The sequence below is a fragment of the Mesoplodon bidens genome (assembly GCF_964165515.1).
Source record: "Mesoplodon bidens genome assembly, chromosome: 3".
NCBI lineage: Eukaryota > Metazoa > Chordata > Mammalia > Artiodactyla > Ziphiidae > Mesoplodon > Mesoplodon bidens.
The window spans coordinates 32,134,612-32,159,323 of NC_138178.1; the positions used below are offsets into that span (position 1 = coordinate 32,134,612).

Consider the following 24,712-nt stretch of genomic DNA (forward strand, 5'->3'; position numbering starts at 1 on the left):
CTAAATTTCACTTTGAATTTGATGAAACTAAAGATGTAATTTTTCTTCTCATCCAAGTTCATGGACGCTTTGATTGTATCCATGGACTCCTACCTTAAGAACTGCCTGTCTAGATTTTAAAAGACTTAAGAAATTTAACAACCAAATGAAATACATTGTCATTTAATGGATCCTATTTTGAAAAAACAATCAACAAGCAAACAAACATAAAAATATTTTAGGAACAAGTGAGGAAATGAGAAATGGGAATTATATGATTTTAGGGAATTATTGTTAATTGTGTTGGGTGTGATAATGGCATTGTGGTATGTAGGAGAATGACTTTCTATTTCGGAAGTACATACCGAAGAAATCAGGCATAATAGGTCCTGATGTCTTCACATACACACACACACAATACATAGCATGCTCAGGGGAGGGTTTAGAAAAGGCATGGAGACAAGCACAAAGCCTGGAGGACTGTGGGGGACTGTTTGTGGAAAGACTTCAAATGCCAAGCTAAGGACTTTGGGATTGATCATCCTTAACGTTTGCTGAGCGTCGATTCACTGTTCAGCGCCGCACTAAGCCTTTCCATGCAAGTCTCACAGTAAACCGATGGGAAGGTGGTCTTATTCTCCCCATTTTGCAGGTGAGCAAACTACAGACTTTTTGAACAGGGGAACGACGCGAGGAAATTCGTTTAAACCGTGTGTGCACTCAGTAACAGTACAAAGGCATCAGGTGACCAAAAAGTGCACACATAGGGCAGGTGCAGAACCCCAGCGTGGGTATTACTTGGTATTATTCACGGTAGCCTCTTTGGGCGGCGGGCAGAAGTCCATCACCCCAAAAAGCCAGAGCTCGCCCCCCCTCCCCCCACCCCCGCCAGCCTGCCTAGTGTCTCCCCTCTCCGTCCTCTTTTCCGCAGGACCCAGGCTGGAGAAGGGGAGGAGCAGGACCCGACAGACGGTCGTCAGTCCCACCAGATAAACTGTCAGTGAGCTTGCTAAACAACGAAACTTCTAGACGCGGACTCCACTGCCTACCCGCCTTCTGGCCAGATTGCTGGCCGTGAAACCTTTCTAGGCGGAAACTACTCGAGATGCTACTGAAAGTAGGCTTCAGGAAGCAGCCTTTTCTCTCAGGCCATTTCAAAGCCCACATCATTGTGGCCCTGTACTGCCCGTGGGCCTCCGCAACTGGGCCTCTCCCATTCTTAAGGTGGGCACTGCCTTCCCTTGTCCACGCTCCAACAAACAAGCAAAATCAAATCCCGGCTTTAAAAACCCCAGGCGGTCCCGGGGTGGGGGATGGGAAGAGGCCGCCACCCCTCCCCCACACCGCGGCGCTTCAATCGCCCGGGAACTACCAATCCCGGCGTGCCCCGGGGCGGCGCGGCGCAGGGGCGCGTGCGCGGAGGGCAGCCGTTGGCTGGAGCGGCGGCTGCGCGGGTCGCGATGCTGTGAGGTCTGCGGCCGCTGGCAAATCGGGCCCAGGATGTAGAGTTGGCGGTGGCTGACGGCGCGTCTGACGCGCAGTTGGGTGGGGTAGAGAGTAGGGGGCGGTAGTCGGGGGTGGTGGGAGAAGGAGGAGGCGGCGGCGGCGGCGAATCACTTATAAATGGCGCCGAAGCAGGACCCGAAGCCTAAATTCCAGGAGGGTGAGTCTGAGCTCCTGGGGAAAAGGCATCTATCGGCGCAGGAGAGGGAGGCGGGCTCGGGGTGGTTGAGGTTTGGGGGCCGGGGGTGGCAAGGGCTGCGCCCGGAGGAGGCGGCGGACAGGGCTTTGTGCGGGGAAAGCGCATTGCGGCGGGTTATTTCGGTGCATCACGAGGAGAAAATACCTTGTGAAGCGAAAGCGTTAGGCAGGCGTTAGAGTGGCAGAGGGAGCCATTACCGCGTGGCAAAGCCTTAGTGCAGTGTTTGTTCTGAGGAAGAGGGCGCGGAGAAAGTAGCCTATTGTAGGGAGGCGACGGGCGCGCCATGGCGGCCGTCAGGGGAAGTGATGTGGCGTGGGGGAGGGGAGGCAGCGGCGGCGGTTTCGGGCGCCGGCGCGGAGCACCCCGGCCGCGTGGGCGGCCAGTGCCTGGCGGTCTGGGGCGGCCTCGAGTCCGGAGGTGGTCGCGCTCGGTGGAGTCGCCGGGCTGCGGCTGGTGGGGGTGGGCTTCGCGTCTCGGGGCGGGAGAACTGCGTTGTAAAATGGCTGCTGCAAGATGGCCGCGCCATCATGGCCGCCGGCGCCTGGGTCCCCGGCTCCCGGCCGCCGACGCCGCTTTAGGGCAGATACAGCGCCCCCTTCTTCGCCTGGTGCCGCGCGGGAACCGGTTCCCCGACGCTTACCCCAGGGAGGTGGGTGGGAACTGGAGAGAAAAAGCGCGAGCGTCTGGGTCGGCTTTGTGTTGCCGGCAGGCGTCTCTTTGCTTACCGAAAAGCCGAGTGCCAAGATCCTATGGGGATGTGACTGCGCTCTTCCTGTGCGGTTGCTCTTAAAACAATAAATAAAAGCTACCTGAACGCGGTATTATGTTTCCACTTATGAGTCCCATTGCCTTGCTGTTATCTTTTAAGTACAGCAGTTGTTTGACTAATTGCAGCTGTATTTGATTAACTGATTTGAAAGTTGAGTTTTTATTGTCTTTGATCGACATGTCTTGGCCGACGGTAGAACCTGATTTCCAGTGGAAGACAGCTCTTGAATTTCCACAATTAACGTATCTAATAATTTATATTAAAGTGGAGATTTAGGAGTAAACTAAAATGGAAGTAAAATTCTGTGAGGCAAGCAAGAACACTTTAAAATTCCCTTTCATTATTATGGATGTGTTAGTTACCGTAGATGTCGAGACGTCTGCAAAAAATTGTTGTAGCGATTTTCAAACTTTAATGTGCGTGAGTCATTTACACGAAACCCAAGTATATTGTAACTCTGGAATATTTAAGACGTTTCCAAGCGTGTTTTTGCTATGACTGACTCTTGATACCTGCTTTCTCTCATGCTGAGAAGCTGTGTTACTACCTTCTATAGATTGCCTTTTTTTTAAAAAACCAGATATTTTGGAGCAGGGATTCTTAATCTAGGGTCAGTGTTTATAATTCAGAAGATCCGTGAACTTGGACGGGAAAAAGTTGTGGTTTCTATTGTCTAACTAAAATTTAGTATTTTTCAGTTGTGAATGTTAGAACCCCTCCCCCACAAAATAAGCGAAGCAAACAAAGAAACAAAACCCCACAGTAGTATTAGCTGTATGTTTTCATGTCCCAGCATGACAGTGGTGGGAGATACATTGAGATGTAATGTATGCTCGTCATTATTTCAGAGTTGTGGTAGTTATTGGATCAGTGGCTAAATGTTTATATCCATTAAGGAGCTCATAAAAAACTATAGAACGTGATATTTTAAATGTTTTGGTAACTATTTCAATACAGTTGGTTTCTTTTGTAATACTGTTTTACGTGTTTGTAGAAAAATTCTGCGAATAGGCCCAAAGGCTTAACCGGACTGTGAAGGGTCCATGGCACAAAAAATTAATCCCCACTGTAGGTTATCAAAGGAAGATCAGCCAGGTGTGGGACAGTTAAGGTTGGCTTGCTGGAGGAAGTGCTTTAGTTCTAAACTAGAGGGATGGTAAGAGTGATAACAGCGAGGGAGAATCCATGTGCTGCTATAGTGGTGAATTAGAGTATGAACTAGTGTATCTGTAAGGTTTTGAAAGCTACCCAAGAGTCTCTGCACTTACCATTACCATTACTTTCCAGACATGTTTTCTACTCTTGTGTCAAAGTTGTAACCATCTTTAAGAAATTATAATTATTTATAAGACATTTTCAGAGAATATCTTGTAAGGAAAAACGAATATTCTGTTGGAACTCACAGAATTATATTAAAACACTGCAGAAGAATTGAGCTTCTGTAATGGTGGAAATACGAATGATCAGAAACAGTTTTTTTTCTAAATGGTTCTTTTAAACATGGAAGTTTTTATTTAATAATGGTGCAACATGTTATAAGCAGTTTCTGAGTACAGACTTTTGCACTCCACTTGGTCTTTCACTTGAAATGTTAAAGCATAAGGTAAAGAAAGCTATTGGGCAACTAGCCCATTGTCAGGGGGAGGACTCTTAGCTTGTTAGGAGACTGACTGATGCTGGAATTTCAGTAATGTTCCCAGGAAGCAAACGAGTGGGAGCATGGGGAATTGGAATCGCATCACCCTTGGAATTTTAGAGCATTGGGCAAAATTACCTTTGTAGTTTGATACTAGAAAGGATTAAGAGTGAAGAAAGATTTTTTAAAAATATCTGAGACTGTGGTTTGCTCCTTCCCCAATTAACACTTCCATGAAAAAAAATAGGCATTTGTTATCCTGGGTCATGCTCTTCAACTTACTGTATATTTTTTCAACAGGATATTAGGGCCAGATAGCTAGAATGGAGGTCAAAGGGTCTTAGCCTCAGTGCAATTTTCTTTGGAGGCAGCGACCAAAAGGAGTGAGAGGTGAGTGAGGCCATTTTCAGGGTGCCTTTAAAGAGTACCTGGAGAGTTAAATTTAGGTAAACAGGTCTGATCTTTGGTGCTGCTGTTTAGGCCCTATACCTTATCTATAGCCCCATGGTCTCATTCTTGTCCACAGTATTCAGCAGTGGCTCCAGCCTAGCTTTCTCTTGCACTCCAGACACGTGTACTCAACTGCTTACTAGATGGGTCCAGTTTGGTTGTCCTGTAGCCACTGTAACTTATTCCAAAATTGATCAGAAACCCCTCCCTCCATTTCCTTTTATCATTAATGCTCCCACCATGCTGGAAGTCAGTTTAAAGTGTTTCTACTTTGGCTTAGCTGTCCTCCTCACTGCTTTTGATTCACACCTATTTTCTGTTCTTATCCCTGACAGTTGGGAGAAGTCTTTGGTCTCCTTGTTTCTAGTCTCCACTTTTTCTGCATAGGCCTAGTAGCCTCAGGCAGTGGTTCCTCAGAGTGGACCACTGCACAAGAATTTGTCATCTATGCTTTGGTACCTACCAGTTGCTTTCCTCAGCATGGGCCCTTCCCTGTGACCTTCCCAAGTAGCTCATCAGTCACTCTTCTTAACTGCTTATGAAGATAGTTGAAATAGGAAATCCAGTAAATTGTGCAAAACTGTTTGGTTACATGTCAGTGTCACCTGTACTGCCCTGTAGTCTCTTCAGAAATGAGTAGTAGGCTATTTTAATTTAATTTTAGAGCTGAAAAAGCTGACTCTCTTGGCACTTTTGTTACCTCTGGGCCTGTTGAAATCAAGTGGACCGAAAATAATGTGAGAAGTCTATTTCTTCTACAATCAAATGATATTTTAAGGTACTGCCAGGAATTGCCTGCCTGATTTGTCTGATGAGCAGGGGTGTCTTCCAGATCTTATTCCAGTTCCTAACATTTTATTTAGTCTTGCAAGTCTTAATGGTAGATGCAACACAGAGTGTAAGTTCCAAAGGTTAGAATTGTCTAGGTTTTTTTCTTTTTTCTTTTCTTTTTCCCATTGAAGCAGCCCAACACCCAGAACATCATTGAACACACTGAAGGCATGGACATAGTGGGACCTCTTTTTTAAAAAAAACAGCTGTATCTGATTCACATTGAAATTTTTATGTACAGAGTGTTTTTCTTAGTTTAATCAGTTTAAGATGGTTGGAAGCAGAGAAGGAACAGGTAGAGCATAAGGTTCTAAACTTAAAATGTCTTTAAATCCCACATGTATCAGTACATTGAAAAATAAACCAATTCTGCCAGTAGATAGCTACAGTAGATTTAATTTGTTCAGCAGGTGATAGATGATTTGATGATTTTAATAGCTTGATATCCTGATTACTTTTTGTTGTTTACATCAGATTCTAAGGTGTTTTTGTTGTATTGAAGTTTGATCTGAAGCGTTGATGGATACATTGCCTTACCCACTTGTCTACTTTTTTTTTTTTGCGCGGTACGCGGGCCTCTCACTGCTTTGGCCTCTCCCGTTACGGAGCACAGGCTCCGGACGCGCAAGCCCAGTGGCCATGGCTCATGGGCCCAGCCGCTCCGCGGCATGTGGGATCCTCCCGGACCGGGGCACGAACCCATGTCCCCCGCATTGGCAGGCGGACTCTCAACCACTGCGCCACCAGGGAAACCCTTGCCTACTTTTTTGAGGAATACCATGGTACAAGTGTGATGGCTCTCCATCACAACCAGATGTGCATGTTCTTATATATGAAGATAAATCACAACTAACCCAGTGCTTTTTTTTTTTTTTTTTGTCTTTTTTACTTTTACAGGTGAGAGAGTGCTGTGCTTCCATGGGCCTCTTCTTTATGAAGCAAAGGTATTAAACTTGTATTCTCTTGAAAAGTTGGCTGAAATTACTGGTTGGATAATACCAGTTTTCAATGGTTGGTAGCTTTAGTGAGAGCTACCTTTTTCATAGATTTTCATAGATTCATAGTTCCTCATCTTCTCTTTATGGGTGTCTTACTGCTTTCTTAGTGGGTCTTATAAAACATTGCTGTCTTGCCATTCATCTTACTGAGCTGCTAAAGGTCCAGTAGTTGGAAAGAGCACTTGAGGGGAAAGATAGAAAATTGACTATTAATGGGAGCAAAGTAGCACTTTGTAGTTAATGACTTGTGAGAAAATACTGCCAAAGTTAACTTTATTTGCAAATATAATGTGCTGAGTAAGCACTGAGTAGTTACGTTAAAGGTAAAAACTAACATTTAAAATGAGTACGTTTAACTTATTTGTTGGATTGTTTGGCAAAGTTTGAATTGTTGGGGGGTTCCCTTTCCCTTTTCTCTGTATCAGTGTTGTGCTAAGGTAATAAAAACCGATTTTCCATTTAGCCAAAGGTAAGTGGAATGATGCATTACGAAATCAAAGGTGTTCTTAGTATTTTGTTTCTGGTAACTTTTTTAGCACAAATATTTAAGGTGTGTCAGCTTCTTTTACAGTGGTAGTTTTTAAAAAAGAACAGTATGCTGAACAGTATAATATTTAACGGCAATTTCTACGTATGTTCTTGGTGAATAGTTTATGTCTCTGAAAATAAGACTGTAAAGTGTGAGTGTGACACCATTTTCACTATTTTTTACTTATTTTGAATACATAGTGGATGTATGTTTTTAAAGTTCTAAAATGGCTGAAACTGGATTCATGGAGATGGTCAAGAACTTTTTGTGTGTGTATGTATATCTTAATGGTATAATACCGCTGCAGCTTATAGTATATTCTAAGTCCTGTTTATCATTTATATCCTTGAATGTTTTTTTTGTTGTATCAACTTCTGGCAAACTCTACTGGACTGGCAGATTTTTCTGCTCTGGCAGCAGAAACACTCCAGGGAACAATTTTAAATGGTGATTGAAATAGCTTAAACTATTGTGGTTCTCTTGATTTGCATCTGATAAAAACTTAAATCCGGACAGTCCTCACTTTTTCATAGTTAATGACTTCTCCTAATGATTCAATCCAATTTGTTTGGCTGCTTTTAAGAACACAAGATGTTTTTCATCTGTCACTTTGCTAGTTGCTGATAATCTGCAGCAGAACAGCTATTGCCTTGTGTAAACTAATGAAATTTTTTAATGATTCAAATTATTCAAAATTATTTTTAATTTTTTAAAAAGAATTTAATAATTCTTTAGCTGAATTTATTTTTGAAATAAATGTAGCTTTTGGCTAATTGGACTTAGAGAAAGCACAAATAATGTTTTCATTAGCGTTCTTGGATAGCTTGTCTAGCCCAGTGATTTAAGGTTTTAGGGGGACCTTTTGTGCTTATGGTTCTTCAGATTTGTTGGACTGACTCCAACAGATTTTAAGACTGTTCGGCAGTTTTATAACTCTGAATACCTAAGTAGTCTGAAGGCTTAAATAATGTTCTTTTAAAGAGTTGCATCTTATTATGTTCATTTTGGCCACCAGAGAGTTTAAGTGTAGTTTGTCTTCGAAAGATTGGATACTTGAAAATTATCCAGGTAGTCTTTTTTTAATTTCCTTCAGTATTTCTAAGTGAACTTTTTCTCTTTTATTTCAGTGTGTAAAGGTTGCCATAAAGGATAAACAAGTGAAATACTTTATACATTACAGTGGTTGGAATAAAAAGTGAGTATTAGATCTTTAAAAGCAATGTTTTATTTATAATTAACAAGGTAGCTTTGTGTCGTAGATTGATACAAGCATATGCTTCTTAATTCTTGCAGTTTTAATGTAAATACATGTTGAGGCAAAGGTGAACCATTTGTAGTGTGATGAAAATAGAATAGAAATTAGGGTATACAGCCTTTTTTGCGCTGCACTGCGCAGCATGTGGGATCTTAGCTTAGTTCCCTGACCAGGGATCAAACCCATGCCGCCTGCACTGGAAGCTTGGAGTCTTAACCACTGGACTGCCAGGGAAGTCCCCTACAGCCATTTTATTTTACATTCTTCGGAGTATTTCTTGTGTTCCGGTATAGTGTCTAATAATAATTAGCCCAACTATTTTCTGGTTTTGGTACATTTTAGGACAGCTTGAGTTTTTTGCCTTAACACAAACTTAGTGACTACATATGGTATTTCAAGCAGTTATACTCAAAGCTAGTTGGCTTTTTCTACCTAGAAAAGGGGGTGGGGGAAGATTGCCTGATTTGGAAGTATTAGCCAGCTCATGTTTTGAACTTTGGAAGCATAATTAAATGCTTACAAAGTGAATTCATGTGGTTCACTTTTTAGCATGACTTAACAGAGGTACAGAAATTTAGTTACAGAACCTAATTTTTCACCCCAAAGAGTTAAACTTTTTTTTCTTTTTTAGAAGTGATGTTGCTGGGAGTGGACAGTGGTTATAGATTGAACCCATTCTAGAATGTTTAGCCATTGGAGTTCTTTGTCAGTGATGGGTCTTTCCTCTTGGGGCCCATAAATATCACATTTGATAATTTAATTCATTTATGGTGCTTATAAGTGAATAGCCTATAACTTTTATTGTGAGAGGATTTTAATTTTACTAATGGTGTTTTGTCCTTCAAAAATAGTACTGCCAGAAAGTGTCGTTCTTGAGGAGTTGTTTTCTAGCAGACTTTAAAGCTTTGTGTCACCTTAGCCATACTCTGGTAGCCATACTCTGGTAGCTCTCCAAGTGAGCACTGCCATCTGATTTGATGAATACTCTTGCTTTGGAAGGAGCTTTTCTCCTTGACATTTACTGACCCTGTGACTTTGGTCTTCTTTCATACAGTCCCATAGCCAGGTGACCAACCCAGTTAGTTTTATTTATTAGTTAGAAAATTTTATCACAGAATGGTTTTAGCTAAGACGAAATACCAGACCCTTACTTTTTCTTCCATTAGTATAATTGTAGAAAGGTGAAGATGTAAAATGTGTAAAAGCGCATTCAACAAATGATTTTTTTACAGTTAATGATAATTAAAATATTTATAATGATGATATATTGGTAATACAGTAACTCAGAGTGACCCTGTGGGCTTTTAATCCTTTGGTCTTTTTTAAAATTTATTTTATTTTTATCTTTGGCTGCGCTGGGTCTTTGTTGCTGCGCATGGGCCTTCCCTAGTTGTAGCGAGCGGGGGCCACTTTTCATTGCGGTGCACGGGCCTCCCACTGCAGTGGCCCCTCCTGCCGCAGAGCATGGGCTCCAGGCGCGCAGGCTTCAGTAGTTGCGGCGCACGGGCCCAATTGCTCAGCGGCATGTGGGACCTTCCCGGACTAGGGCTCGAACCCGTGTTCCCTGCATTGGCAGGCGGATTCTTAACCACTGCGCCACCAGGGAAGTCCCTCCTTTGGTCTTAATAGAAGTAAACGTCTGATTTTAAATGGGATTTCAGGATTAATGCTAACTTGAGTCTAATATCCAGGAAAGTTTATCTTCTGGATCCCAGTGTAGTTTATGGCTTTTTCTTCCCTATTAAAAAAATGAAGTGTTTAAGACTGTATTTCAGCCTTTTACTAGACCTAATATATGTTATATATCAATATTCTGTTAACATCAGGTAAAGTTGAGAGTATATCAAGATATAAAGAGAATCTCAGTTCTCTATAGGGAATAGAATATCTTATTTATGCATATCATTTATGGGAAGTCTATCCAGGAAATTAAAGAAAAGCAAATAGCAAATTTATGCAATAGGTCTAACCCCATCCCCGTGTACACTTTAACTGTTTTAGGATTTCGTCTTAATAGCAGTGAAGACAGCTTTTGTGCTTAATTCTTTCATGTATAATATTTTCTATAAAATTACATGTAGGTATGTACAGTGTGAAGACTGGGTTTTAAGTAGCTTATAAGAAATTGTGGAAATACATAAAATGCTTTCATTTTCTGATAGTATTGCTTGAAAATAAACCTTTGTTTCCTTTGTTATGTTATCTAGTAACACAAATAAATGATAGGGTACATGGTTTTTTGTTTCATTTTATATATTACTCCTTGTAAAAAGAATTAAGGAAAAAATAGCACTAAATATTGGAGATCTTTATATTTTTGTAGACGTATTGAGGAATATTAACAAGGATGTGTTTTTTGTAGTTGTTTTGGTATATAGATGAATATACGGAATTTTGAAATTTTTGATCTTTAATAAGTATTTAGAGAAGCCTTTAAATCCATACAGAAAGGAGGAGGAGTTGTTCAAATACCCAGCAAGTATGTTATGTTTTTATTTAGTGCTGTGTAAGTAGTGCCAGGGATCATTGTGACTTTGGGAATTAATGACAAGCTACCTTTAGAAAATTCTGAAATTCTTTTATGCTTGAGCTATATGTAAAAATTTCTGGATATTTGGCCTTCAGTTACTACCCTAGTAGTGGTGTTCTTCAGAGCAAAACATGTTGTCATTTCATTTTCCTGTGGTTCAGCAAGGGTTTTCAGCTCCTGACATGTGAAGGAAACTCAAGAATTGGTTTTTAGATCAAGGTTCTTATTTAGATGCATTTTATATCAGGGGAATGAATTTGCAAGGTTCTAAAATGGAACTTTGTGGTAAATAAAAATTTGCTAGCTCCCTTTAATTCAGAGAGAATTGGAACAGATATAAGAATAAGATCCTCATTTTGAGTACAGTTCATAGGATACTGTACTTTCAGAAAAGCATACAACAAAAGCTCAATCTCCAAACTGGAATTTTCTTAAACTTCAGTAAATGTATACTTTTTCAAAAGCAGAATAGATAGTAAGATATTTCTAAATTTTCAAAAACCTTATTGGAATTTGTTGACACAGACATTTAAGTATTATATTTGTAAATAAATCTTAAAGCTTAAGCTAAATTCTGCACCTAGTTACTGAGATTACTTTGTACTATGCTGTCTGTATCAGAAGTGCTGTGAGGCCCAGGCGCTCTGAAAAAACTTTGAAGACACGTGAGGATATTGTAGCACTTTTTCCTGTTCCTGAAGGAGCTCCCTCAGTACACCACCCCCTCCTGACCTCTAGGTAAATGCATGTTTTGAAGTTTTCTCTAGGAGATCATGTTGAGGGTTGCTTTTTATTTTTTATTCTTCTTTTGGCTGTCTTACATAAGAGGTCAAAGGTGGGAAATTATTAAACAAAAGACTTTGAGGATACATCTCTTTGTGTCACTAAAGGAGCTCCATCAGCAGGAGGAAAAAATTTGCACAAAAAGTTCAGCATTCCCTAAGAAATACCTTATCTTTGTTTTCCCCTTTGGAAAAAAAGCCACATCAGAAATCCTGTTCTGAACAACAAGGTCCTACTATAGCACAGGGAACTATATTCAGTGTCCTATGGTAAACTATAATGGAAAAGAATATGAAAGGAATGAAAATATACGTATTACTGGATCAGTTTGCTATATAGTAGAAATTAACACAACATTGTAAATCAACTATACATCAATAAAATAAAATTTTTAAAAAAGATCTTGTTTTGAAGGAGCTTTTCTAAGTGCCAGAAGGCCTTAGCAACTAGTAAGAGAGTGGTTGGTTCTATCTTTTGATGTTTACAACACCAAGAATGGTTTTGCCTCGAAAGTTGGTGTATTCGTTTGTGAGTGAGTGATAACCATTGTAACACTTCAATTTACAGTCTTAGCTGAGCTGATCTAGATGGTATTCCGTATTGTAGACCTCCTCATATGTTTCTGACAGACCTTGAGTGTTTATTTTTTATGTCAAACTCTCAAATGTTTTATATGTATTATTTAATTCTCATAACAATCCTATGAGATAGGTACTATTATCCTCATTTTACAGGTGAAACTAAGGCACAGAGAGTTCTGTAATTCTGTATCACAGGTAACCAGCCAGTTAGTTTTAGTTCTTTAAGAAGTCAGCTTATTATGGATTCCTGTGCCTCATTTTTTTTTTGGAATTAAAGTTCTTTTAGGTACCTTTATCCTGTAAGGATAGTTGCTTAGGGGCTCTTATGCTAAATGCCATGCTTTTATGCCATTTTAAAAAACAATTTGAATAATCTGTTTTTGGACTCGCAGTTTAGATTTGGAATGTTGCTTCTGAGAATATGTTTATTGCCTTAAGAAAACTTTTATTTATTTATTTATTCTTTGGCTGCACTGGGTCTTAGTTGCGACACATGGGATTTTTCATTGTGGCATGAGGGCTTCTCTAGTTGTGGTGCGTGGGCTCTGTAGTTGCAGCATGCGGGCTCTCTAGTTGTGGCGCATGGCTCAGTGGTTCTGGTGTGCAGACTTAGTTGCCCCGTGGCATGTGGGATCTTAGTTCCCTGACCAGGGATAGAACCTGCATCCCCTCCATTGGAAGGTGGGTTCTTAACTACTGGACCACCAGGGAAGTCCCTTTACTGCCTTTTTACAGAACAGATTTTCACTTTAGTTGAGAATGAATTTGTAATGCCAGTTTGTCAAATTAGTTCAGAGAAGTCCAAAGTCTTGCCTCCTGTATTTCTAACAAAACATAATTGGAGGACAGAGTCTGAGTAATAACGAAATAGTTTTGAATGATATTTTAACTTTTCTCTTTTTCAGTTGGGATGAATGGGTTCCAGAAAGCAGAGTACTCAAATACGTGGACACCAATTTGCAGAAACAACGAGAACTTCAAAAAGCCAATCAGTAAGTTTGTTTTGCAACATGAATATCAGGAGAAATGCCTGTAAGTTCATTTTTGGAAATGAAATCCACAATGGAAGTCATGTTGGCTGCCTGCCTTTAAAATGATCCTTGGGACCTATCAGCTGCTGTGTTATGACTTTGACTTCAAGTGATCAGAAAAGCCTTTCCTGGGGAAAGGAAGTAGCATACATATCATTTCTGGAGTCTGTCCTTAGAGGTGAGGTAGGTAGAAGACAGAGCAGGATGTTGTTGGAAATTTCTGAAGTTGCAAACTCATTGTTACGGTCTTATCTCTTGGGCTGTTTGGAAGGTACACTTCGTGGGGGGGGAATAAGAAAGGAAGGGGGGGTTCCCCATTGTTACTTACCTCTGAAAAAGCACATTGAGAAAAGGAACCCTGAAAGAATGTGTGGTCTATAGGGTAATTGTTTTGTTTTAATTTCAAAACTGAAATATTACGAAAATGGAAATGATACAATGGGATCAGATTAAAAAAATTGGGATTGGTGAATTTCAAAACAAATGGAATTTTCAGTTATATGAGAATCTGTTGTCACTTTTTACTACATTTATTTTAATTTTCGTAAGTATGGAAGAGCCGAATCCTAGGCCTTTTTACTGTTCTTCCTTTCTTGAATTGATTTTTGTAAATACATTATTTCTCTGTTGAACTTGTTAAGTAAAAACTTTGTACCACAATATGTATAGGCTCGGGACTTCAATTTGAATATAAATTTCAAAATGGAATCAAGTGATCAATTTATTTTTCCACATAAATACTCATTTTAAGATGATTTTATTGAAATTATTTTTGAAGGGAGCAGTATGCAGAGGGGAAGATGAGAGGGGCTGCCCCTGGAAAGAAGACTTCTGGTCTGCAACAGAAAAATGTTGAAGTGTAAGAAGCTCTATCTTTGTTTTAATTTTACATACTGTTTGTGAAACTCAAACTTGACACATTGTCTTCTGTTAGGATTTATTGAAAATGAAAACTGGAACATTGTTGTGATTGGAAAAATGCCAATGAGAACCCCCTTGGTGTTGGGTTGCTGAACATACCTGTTAATTACATACTGATTCCTTAATTACATACTGAGTCCTTAGCAGTTTTTTCCCCCCACCTTTCCTTTATTTAGTAAAGGAATATTTCCTTTATGTAGTAAAATATACATAATGTGAAAATTTACCACTTAACTCTTTTAAGTGTATAATTGGGTCGCATTAAGTACATTCACAACCCTCCTTCTCCTTTTAAAATTTATTTATTTATTTATTTACTTACTTATTTATTTACTTATTTACTTACCGCACCAGGCGGCATGTAGGATCTTAGTTCGGTAACCAGGGATGAAACCCGCGCCCCCTGCAGTGGAAGTGTGAAGTTTTAACAGCTGGACCACCAGGGAAGTCCATTACAACGCTTCTTTTAAGTTGTATTAAATATGTATACGTGTAATGTGTTTTCTTTTACAAGTATAGAGTTGAATTATCAGGACACAAATTTTGAGATTTGGGAGATAGATTGGCCTTTTTCAGTAGTGCTAAATATGTGTATTAGTTTTAATTCCCCTTTTGAAACCCATGATAACTGTGTGAGATGTTAAGGTTTCAAATCATCCCCCCTCCTCTCAACCCCCAAGAAAAAGAAACCATTCCTTGTTAACACTTAAGATTTAGAACATCTTGGTAATAAGCCTATGTGTGCAAGTCATATGCATACACACATTAGTGTAATAAGTTTATGTACCTGAAAGCCAGTGTGGGAATGGTAGTGTAATAAAAGAACATAAAGAATCATAATTTTTATTAAAAGATCATTTTTTCTTGCCACTTGAATATTTTAAGAACAGATAGGTTTAATGAGTGGTCCATCATGTGCTTCTTCTCAAAGGATCAAAAGTAACGTGCTCTAAAATATGATTGATTTAAGAGAAGTATGTTTTCCTTGAGATTATATTCTGTTGCTTTTAGACCTAACTAGTCTGACTTTACTACCTAAAAATTAGGTGATAGTAATGAAGGTAACGATGCATTTTGAAATGTTTGGGATTTTAACCTTTTTGGGTGAGTCTTTTTCTCAAGGAGTCTGCCTTTTAATGGGAACATGACACTTTGATAAGATTGTAATCTGAGTACTTAGGAAGGCATCATGTAATTTTAAGTATTGCTTTGCCCTGGTAGAATAGAAGATCTATTTTAAAATAAAAATACTGAGTAAACCTGGAGATTTATTTATTTTTTAATTCTTTCATTTTGATTTGAGGTTTTGATACAATTTTTAATATTTAATGTTTAGTTTTATACCTTACACCATCTTTAGTGTTTGGTAATTGTTCTGTAGCTTTCTCTGAATATACATAAACATGTATGCATCTGGTTGGAAAATATGAGAACCAGATTTACCTTTTTTTGTTGACATCTAGGTCCTTAAGGTTGGGTGCTTATTCTTTATATACTAATAGTGAATATACGTGAATTTTATTAGTGCTTTGGCTTCCAAGTATAATTTGGTTGTTCATTATTTAGTGGCATGACTTGTCTCAAGAATGACTTTGGGCTTCAGTTATTCTTTCAAATACATTGAATCTAACAGTTAATATTTTGATTATAACATTTAGTCCTGAGGCTTAGAAATAGGAAGTCAGACAACACCAGCAGTTTATTTATTGTATGAAATCCATTGCGTACTTTGAGAAAGTAGCTTGCGTGTTTAATTAATACAAGCAAGAAGGTTGAAGCAAGAGTCTTTTTTTTTTTTTTTTTTTTTGCGGTACGCGGGCCTCTCCCTGTTGTGGCCTCTCCCGTTGCGGATCACAGGCTCCAGACGTGCAGGCTCAGCGGCCATGGCTCACGGGCCCAGCCGCTCCGCGGCATGTGGGATCCTCCCGGACCGGGGCACGAACCCGTGTCCCCTGCATCGGCAGGCGGACTCTCAACCACTGCGCCACCAGGGAAGCCGGAAGCAAGAGTCTTTATGACTGGTATTCATTGAAGTATAGTTTATAGATCTTTAGAGTTGAGATCAGTTGTCAGTATTTTTTCTTTAATTCTTTGGTATAGACTGGGTAAGAAAGGAGTGTAAGGGCTCTTGGCTTCTCTTGGTCCGCACATGTTCCTGACATGTAAAAGTTCATGGTTTTATCTGACTCAGAAATACTGTCCAACAAATATTAGTGTTACAGAAGTTATAACCTTAGAGAAGGAGGGAAAAACCTGTAATATCAGATGGCCAGATTTTTGTGTTTATAACCAGCATAAGTTAATGTTGAGTCATCAAATGAACCCCAAGCTCTAAATTAAATAAATACGGGTAGTTAACATTTGTAAGTATTAAAGCTGTAGAAAAGTAAAAATATTCAGGTGTTCTGTTATGGTCCCTCCAGCATAATCTATAATCATGGGCTTTGTAAACTGTTTTCCTTGTATTGCAGAAACAATTATGTATAAAATCAAAGTTACTAATTTACTCTTTGTTAGTGTGTATATAAATAAACATGAGTTAAGTTGCTGTTAGAGATGATAACCAAGACATTAGCTTTGTTCTACAAATGGGAGAACAGAGTGTTTGGTGTTGCAGTGGAGGGAATATAGTTGAGACGAAATAAAGTGAAAGAATTTGGACCAGTGAGAGTGGAGTAATGGATTGGTCTGAAACATACAAATCTAAAATCAAATTATGCTGGTACTGAAGTAATTGGGAGAAAATATTTTAACCTTTGGAGCTTTTTTTTTGTGTTTGTGGAACTAATAATATTATCCCGAAGTATATTTTTATCACTTAACATGCTGTAAACTTACAAACGAATAATATAACCCTGGAAGGAAGTCTCCTGATGTGGTTTTGGTTTGGTTTTCTAGTATGTGGAGGGAGATGTGGATTTAGCCAACTATCAGTAAAAGTCCTTGTGTCTGAGTAGTGAATGAGAATATGCAGGAAATAAGATTCCTGCCTGATCTTAGCAAACAAGGCAGTATTTCTCTATGAACTTAACCTGGTAAAAGGAATTTAAACAGAGGCAGTTTTACTAGCAATAATTACTTATCTTTCTTCTTTCTCTTCCCTCCTTTCAGGAAGACAAAAAAGAACAAACAGAAAAGTAAGAATATTAACTTTGTTTAAATTATTTTGCCTTTTATAATATTTGCATTTTGAATTCACTGTTAAATTTTTAAAGTTATGAAGTTTTAGAGTAAGCTTATGTTGATGGTCTCAAATATGAGTCACAGCAATGTTACAGAGTTAGGTACATAGTAGTAGAGAACTCATACTCTTTCTACCATGGAGAAGCCTGTAAGCATTTATTATTGTCATGTTACTTAATGACTGATCCTGAGACAATAACATTTTAAAAATAAATGTAAGATGGTAATATTAAATGTCGCTTTGTACTAGATGTTTGGTAGAGCTGTTTATAAAAGTTATATTTTTGGTAGGAATATGATTCTTCAATGTAGATTTAAGTAAAATCAATGTAATGGAAAAGTCAAAAGAGGGTATGTCATGAAACTAGTTTCCTTAACAGAGTTTCTCATTTATTAAGCTAAAAATACCCCTTCCTGACCCCCAAATTTTTACAGCACCTGGAAATGGAGATGGTGGCAGTACCAGTGAGACACCTCAGCCTCCTCGCAAGAAAAGGGCCCGCGTAGATCCTACTGTTGAAAATGTGAGTTTTTCCTTAAGTTTATGAATATATAGCATGTTAGAATTTTTAATCTTGTCATTTTACAACACAATAAAAGTCATAGAACTTTGATTGTCTCAAAAGCATTGCTAATATGGTTAACTACTGAAGTGAAAATACTCCCCTTTTTTGGATAAAGGATATATTTGTATACATCTTTATTTCACTTGTAGCACTAGATATGTTCCTGCTAGATTTTAGCCCCAACTCATCATCAGATGTTCGTTGTGAAGCTCTGTGTTCATGTACAACACTAAATATTTCTTTGGTATTAGACTGAATAGACTTAGCTAGGTCACATTAAATGGTTTAGTGTGTCCCAAGATGATTTAGTAAACCCACAAAAAATGCCAGGAAAGCCTATCAGTTCCACGTGTATGTGTGGGTACAATAGTTTAGGATTCTTACATAAGTGAATAAAATATCTTATTTCTAATTTATTATGTTTATAATTTCCAAAGTTATGAATTTGAAAATAGGAGTTTTAAAATTTTAACCAATGTCATTTACATTTCTGAAGCTGAGGTTTAAAACAGTGGTATGTTCTAAAAATTAGGTATTTTTAGGCAGTTATTGAAGACAAATTAGAAGACAGTACATTTAATTTTCTGTATTAAAGATGTAACTTTAAGATAGTCGTGTTTGGGCTTGTCTTTGGAGGTATGACTATTCAAAATCAGTAAATTTGAAAATACTAAGCTAAAATGCATCAAGTTGGAGTGGTCATTTCTAGAGGAAAAGGAAATTTGCTAAAGAATATTTGCTTTCACATGAAAAGACATTGAATGTCTTTGTTTTTATTTTTATTTATTTATTTATTTATTTATTTTTGCGGTACGCGGGCCTCTCACTGTTGTGGCCTCTCCCATCGCGGAGCATAGGCTCCGGACGCGCAGGCTCAGCGGCCATGGCTCATGGGCCCAGCCGCTCCGCAGCATGTGGGGTCTTCCCAGACCGGGGCACGAACCCGTGTCCCCTGCATCGGCAGGCGGACTCTCAACCACTGCGCCACCAGGGAAGCCCTGTCTTTGACATTGAATCAAGATAAGATTCTTTTCTCCCAGGAGTTAGCTATATGATCTTTCCATTTATCAGTTTTGAAATGACAATTCCAGCAGTCCATTTGAGTTAAATCATTAATTTATACCCAGAGGCTCTAAAGGTTCAGAAAAGCCTTTAGAAAGCACTTTTGGAGCTGTTACTCAGCAAGAAAGGACAGATGTTTAATACTCTTCCTTTTTTTCTGTTTAGGAGGAAACGTTCATGAACAGAGTTGAAGTTAAAGTAAAGATTCCTGAAGAACTAAAACCATGGCTTGTTGATGACTGGGACTTAATTACCCGGCAAAAACAGGTAACTTGAAAGCTACACAGATGGTAATATATGTGATATGTTCTTGCTAGTGTAAAAAATTTTTTTCTAAAGGTAAAGGTTGTAGACTTGAATATTGAAAGTATGACTGATGAGTATTTTAATGCAGGGACTGAATAATTTGATTGTCAGAAAGGACTTGGGATTAAAACAAAGTACATATATCAAAGTCCATGAGTTTATAATGATTTTTTTAAAGGTCAAGATAACTCATTGTTGGCAGTTGCTAGGTCAGGAACACATTATTCTGAAAATCCATAAAAACAAGCATGTATTTCCGGTCTTACTATCATTGAAAATGGGATATTGTCTCATACATATGTTGCTGCTAATGGAATGTAATAGGAAGCACACTATACTGCCTGTATGGTATTTGTGACCTCTAAAAAGAACCTGAATCTGACAAGACCCTAGGTCTAATTACTTGTGTACAGGAGTTAGGGACATTATGAGGTATGTATGTAACATCACAAGGGTAGTCATCGAAGTCCAGAATGAGGCACTCTACAGGACAAAAGAACCAATTTCTAAAATAGCACAAGCAGGGGTAGGGGAGAAGTAAGGACTGTGTGAGGATTATGAAACTTCATAGACATCAGTCATATACTGTACAGTATGTGGACTGCGTTTGATTCTTGACTTGCCTCTGGAGCTAAACTGCTAGGTTTAGCTTAGTTCTACCACTTACTGAGTTGGGGCAAGTTACCTGGCCTTTTTGTGTTTTAGTGTTTACATTTAGTGGAATAATGGGTCCCAACCTCATAGTATTGATGTGAGGATGAAGAGAATATTCAGGTAAGTGCTTCAGACAGGGTCTGGCACATAATACTATACAATACATGATGACCTGATAATATCACAGAGGTAAATTTATGTGCAAGTGTATTCCATATATAGTAATAGTGTAATGTGTCCAACAGATTGAGTCTTCAGAGCCGTGCTGTCCAGTATGGGAACCACTGGCCACTTTTGGCTATTGAAATTAAATAAAATTAAATTTTTAGTTAGTCACATTAGCCATGCTTTAAGTGCTGAACAGTGCCCTTTTCTATTTTATAATACTATTAGGTCATCTTTTATTACGTTAAAGCTTTTCCAGTATACTTTTCCTTTGAAAAAGAAGATGTTAGTATTCAAGTGTATTTTTGTTTTCATAGCTCTTTTATCTTCCTGCCAAGAAGAATGTGGATTCCATTCTAGAGGATTATGCAAATTACAAGAAATCTCGAGGAAACACAGATAATAAGTAAGAATATACATTTCTTTGAAGTATACCCAAAGACATTTCAAACATTATTATTATTTTTTTTTTTTGCAGTACGCGGGCCTCTCACTGTTGTGGCCTCTCCCGTTGCGGAGCACAGGCTCTGGACGCGCAGGCTCAGCGGCCATGGCTCATAGGCCCAGCCGCTCCGCGGCATGTGGGACCTTCCCAGATCAGGGCACGAACCCATGTCCCCTGCATCGGCAGGCGGATTCTCAACCACTGCGCCACCAGGGAAGCCCCAAACATTATTTCTAAATAAATTATCTGAAATGTGTACTTTAAAACAATACCATCAGGGGCTTCCCTGGTGGCTCAGTGGTTAAGAATACGCCTGCCAATGCAAGGGACACGGGTTTGATCCCTGGTCTGCGAAGATCCCACGTGCCACAGAGCAACTAAGCCCGTGCACCACAACTACTGAGCCTGCGCTCTAGAGCCCGCGAGCCACAGCTACTGAAGCCTGCGCGCCTAGAGCCCTGTGCTCCGCAACAAGAGAAGCCACAGCAGTGAGAAGCCCGTGCACCACAACGGAGGGTAGGCCCCGCTCGCCTCAACTAGAGAAAGCCTGCGCGCAGCAACGAAGACACGACGCAGCCAAAAATAAAAAATTGAATAAATTAAAAAAAAAAAACCATCAGAAACTAGTAAAATAGAATTTTATTGCTTTAGGGGGTTTGGCTGGCAGATAGATGTTTTCTTTTCTTTTTTCTTTTTTGAATTTTATTTTTTATACAGCAGGTTCTTATTATCTACTTTATACATATTGGTGTATATATGTCAATTCCAATCTCCCAATTCATCCCACCCTCGCTGCTGCCCCCGCCTTGGTATCCATACGTTTGTTCTCTACATCTGTGTCTCTATTTCTGCCCTGCAAACCGGTTCATCTGTACCATTTTTCTAGGTCCCACATATATGTGTTAATATATAATATTTGTATTTCTCTTTCTGACTTCACTCTTTATGACAGTCTCTAGATCCATCCATGTCTCTACAAATGACCCAATTTCGTTCTTTTTTTATGGCTAATATTCCACTGTATATATGTACCACGTCCTCTTTATCCATTCGTCTGTCGATGGGCATTTAGGTTGCTTTCATGACCTGGCTATTGTAAATAGTGCTGCAGTGAACATTGGGGTGCGTGTGTCTTTTTGAATTATGGTTTTCTCTGGGTATATGCCCAGTAGTGGGATTGCTGGATCATATGGTAGTTCTATTTTTAGTTTAGTTCTTTAAGGAACCTCCATACCATACTGTTCTCCATAGTGGCTATATCAGTTTACATTCCCACCAACAGTGCAAGAGGGTTCCCTTTTCTCCACACCCTCTCCAGCATTTGTTGTTTGTAGATTTTCTGATGATGCCCATTCTAACAGGTATGAGGTGATAACCTCACTGTAGTTTGGTAAACGTTTTCTTAAAGGGCCCAGATAAGTAGGTGTTGCAGGTAAAATCGAAGCTATATCTGAGTACCTATATAACCATTTAAAATACAACTATTCGAAGATGTGAAAACCATCCCTAGCCTGAGGGCTATAGTTTGCTCACCACTGGTCTATTTTTGGAATTGATTCCTTGCCTTCTTATTAAATCTCTGTTTTAAAAATCTGTTCCGTAGAGGCTCAGGGTCATTAGTTTAACCTTTTAATTTGTTACCCGTATGTTGGTTGACTTAATCTTGGTCTCTCAATTCTTTTCAGTGACCTGCTTTGAAGGTAAATATTTTTATTCATTTATCAGGGAGTATGCTGTTAATGAAGTTGTGGCAGGGATCAAGGAATACTTCAATGTAATGTTGGGCACTCAGCTGCTCTACAAATTTGAGAGACCACAGTATGCTGAAATCCTCGCAGATCACCCTGATGCGCCCATGTCCCAGGTGTATGGAGCGCCACATCTACTGAGATTATTTGGTAATACTGCCATTTAGAAAACAATTTCACTTGTTTTCCTTTGAGCCTTTAATATTTTTGTCTTTCCTAATTTATATCAAGGGGTAACATAAAATAACATTCAAAAATAATGATTTAGTTCCAATTTGAACTTTAATATAGTAAAATCCAAAGTCAGTTTCTAAAATCATATACTTTAAAGGAATCAGTGATTGTTGCGTTTGCTAATGTAATTAAAATACATGCTTATAGTGCTACCTTGGATGTAACTTTGACTAAATTCTTTTGTTTAAATAGTACGTATTGGAGCAATGTTGGCCTATACACCTCTGGATGAGAAGAGCCTTGCTTTATTACTGAATTATCTTCATGATTTTCTAAAGTAAGTCTAAAGATTAATGCTTGAAATAAAAACATGAATTAGTCTAGTGTACTGAAAATTACTCTGTGATAGATTGACATATAGATGTTATAAAACTAAAGTAAACAGAACAATGTGTGGTATTGGTACAAGAGTAGATACATTGTTAATGGAACAATGTAAGTGCAAATGTAAGCTCTTAAAGATGAAGGGAATATATGTTACACATACGTGTTAAAGGGCTGGTATCTTGAACACAAAGGAGTTTTAATATGAAAAAGATGAACAAAACAGTGAAAAGTAGACATTGGAAATTCACAGAAGTGTCAGTAAAAAGGCCATTAAAATATGCTTAACATAATTAAAATACCTCTTGTCGATTGGCTTATATTTTTGGAGAAATGGAGGAAAGGGCAATCCTGCTTTTTACAGCTTTTTGGAGGGCATTTTGGCAATGCATATAAAAATTTTAAATGTGCTTTTACCCTTTGACCAGACAGTTAGGCTTCTGGGAACTTATCCTGTAGAAATACTTGAAGGCACAAAGATTTCCAAGCATGTTTATTGCATTAAAAAAAAAATGAAGAATTTTAAACCGTTATTAGTAGATGAGGTAGGTCTAAATATATGAATCAAGAAAGATGTCCATGTTGTGTCAGTTAAAAAAAAATCAATTGCAGTAGAGTATGGTATGATTGCTCTGGTTTGTAGAGAAACACTTGCAGTCTTTGGAATAGATGTGGAAAAATAAGGATCATACTTAACAGTGAGTTGTCTTGTGGGCATAGTTTTGGGAGAGAAGGAGTTTTCCGTTGCTACATTATATAGTTGTGTTTGAATTTTCTTAAAATGGCATCGTGTATTTTATAATAATTTTAAAACCAACGCGAACCTGGGAATCTAAACAGCTTTATCGTCTGCTTTACCAATGATGAATTCACATCCTTTCTCTGCTCCCACCTTATGAAAGGGAAGTGCTCTGCTACTCGACATTTCAGGTCCCTTTGATTTTTATGGTGTTAATTCCAAGTGTAAACTTGAGAATTACTGGTCAATTTCTGAATCTCTATTTAAGATGATGGATTTCAGAGAGCTAAAGAAAACACCTAGATGTTATTCTTTTAGACACCTGTTTCTTAAAGGTAGTCCAAGTGCTCAGGTTGGTATTCTGGTGACTCCTGTTCTTTGCTTATTTGAAATACGGGGAGTAACTCTGGACTGTATATCCTTTTTTGTGTTGTTTGGTATATAACCCTATTTACCTGAGTTACAATTACATAGTTTTACTGTGAGGTTGTGATTATTTTAGTATATTTTAAAGTGCTTTGTGTGGCTTCTGTATATAATTGAGAAGAGATTAGTATCAAAATATGATTCTTTTTCACGCTTGTAATGAATATTTCATTTTTAGATACCTGGCAAAGAACTCGGCAACTTTGTTTAGTGCCAGCGATTATGAAGTGGCTCCTCCTGAGTACCATCGGAAAGCTGTGTGAGGCGCTTATACTCAAGCTTGTTTGGATCTCTGTAAACACATTTTTGTTTATTAGTCCTTCTCTTGTACAAATGATGTACTTTGGAAATGTTAGTGTATAACAGAAGTGATGTTTGTTTTCTGTTTGATTTTAAACAGAAAATAAAAGGGGTTACAGCTCCTTTTTTCTTTTCTTTTTTCATTTCAAAGTTGCTACCAGTGTATTCAATGATGGACAACAGAGAGACGTACTGTAGAGTGTTTTATTGCTTAGTTGACAAAGCTGCTTTTGAATGCTGGTGGTTCTATTCCTTTGACACTACGCACTTTTATAATATGTGTTAATGCTATATGACAAAATGCTCTGATTCCTAGTGCCAAAGGTTCAATTCAGTGTGTATAACTGAACACACTCATCCATTTGTGCTCCCCCCTTTTTTTTATGGTGCTTACAGTAAAGAGCCCATCCTTTGCAAGTCATCCATGTTGTTCCTTAGGCATTTTATCTTTGCTCAGATTGTCAAAGAATGGTGGCTTGTTTCATGGTTTTTGTATTTGTGTCTAATGCACGTTTTAACATGATAGACGCAATGCATTGTGTAGCTACAGTTTTCTGGAAAAGTC

The 24,712-nt window shown here is 38.6% G+C and overlaps 1 protein-coding gene across 2 annotated transcripts; it reads left to right on the plus strand.

Annotated features, from left to right (window-relative positions):
- Positions 1–1,404: 1,404 nt before the first annotated feature.
- On the plus strand, positions 1,405–24,433 carry MORF4L1 (mortality factor 4 like 1). Of its 2 annotated transcripts, XM_081227324.1 has the most exons (13): positions 1,405–1,642; positions 6,265–6,311; positions 8,022–8,089; positions 11,301–11,417; positions 12,949–13,035; positions 13,853–13,933; positions 17,107–17,132; positions 17,614–17,702; positions 18,972–19,073; positions 20,249–20,337; positions 22,102–22,274; positions 22,551–22,635; positions 24,026–24,433. In XM_081227324.1, the coding sequence occupies exons 1-13, from the start codon at positions 1,603–1,605 to the stop codon at positions 24,108–24,110; spliced, it is 1,089 nt and encodes a 362-aa protein (XP_081083450.1). In that variant the 5' UTR covers positions 1,405–1,602; the 3' UTR covers positions 24,111–24,433. The 2 variants fall into 2 exon arrangements, with proteins under 2 accessions (XP_081083450.1, XP_081083451.1); XM_081227325.1 differs by lacking the exon at positions 11,301–11,417.
- The last annotated feature ends 279 nt before the right edge of the window (positions 24,434–24,712 follow it).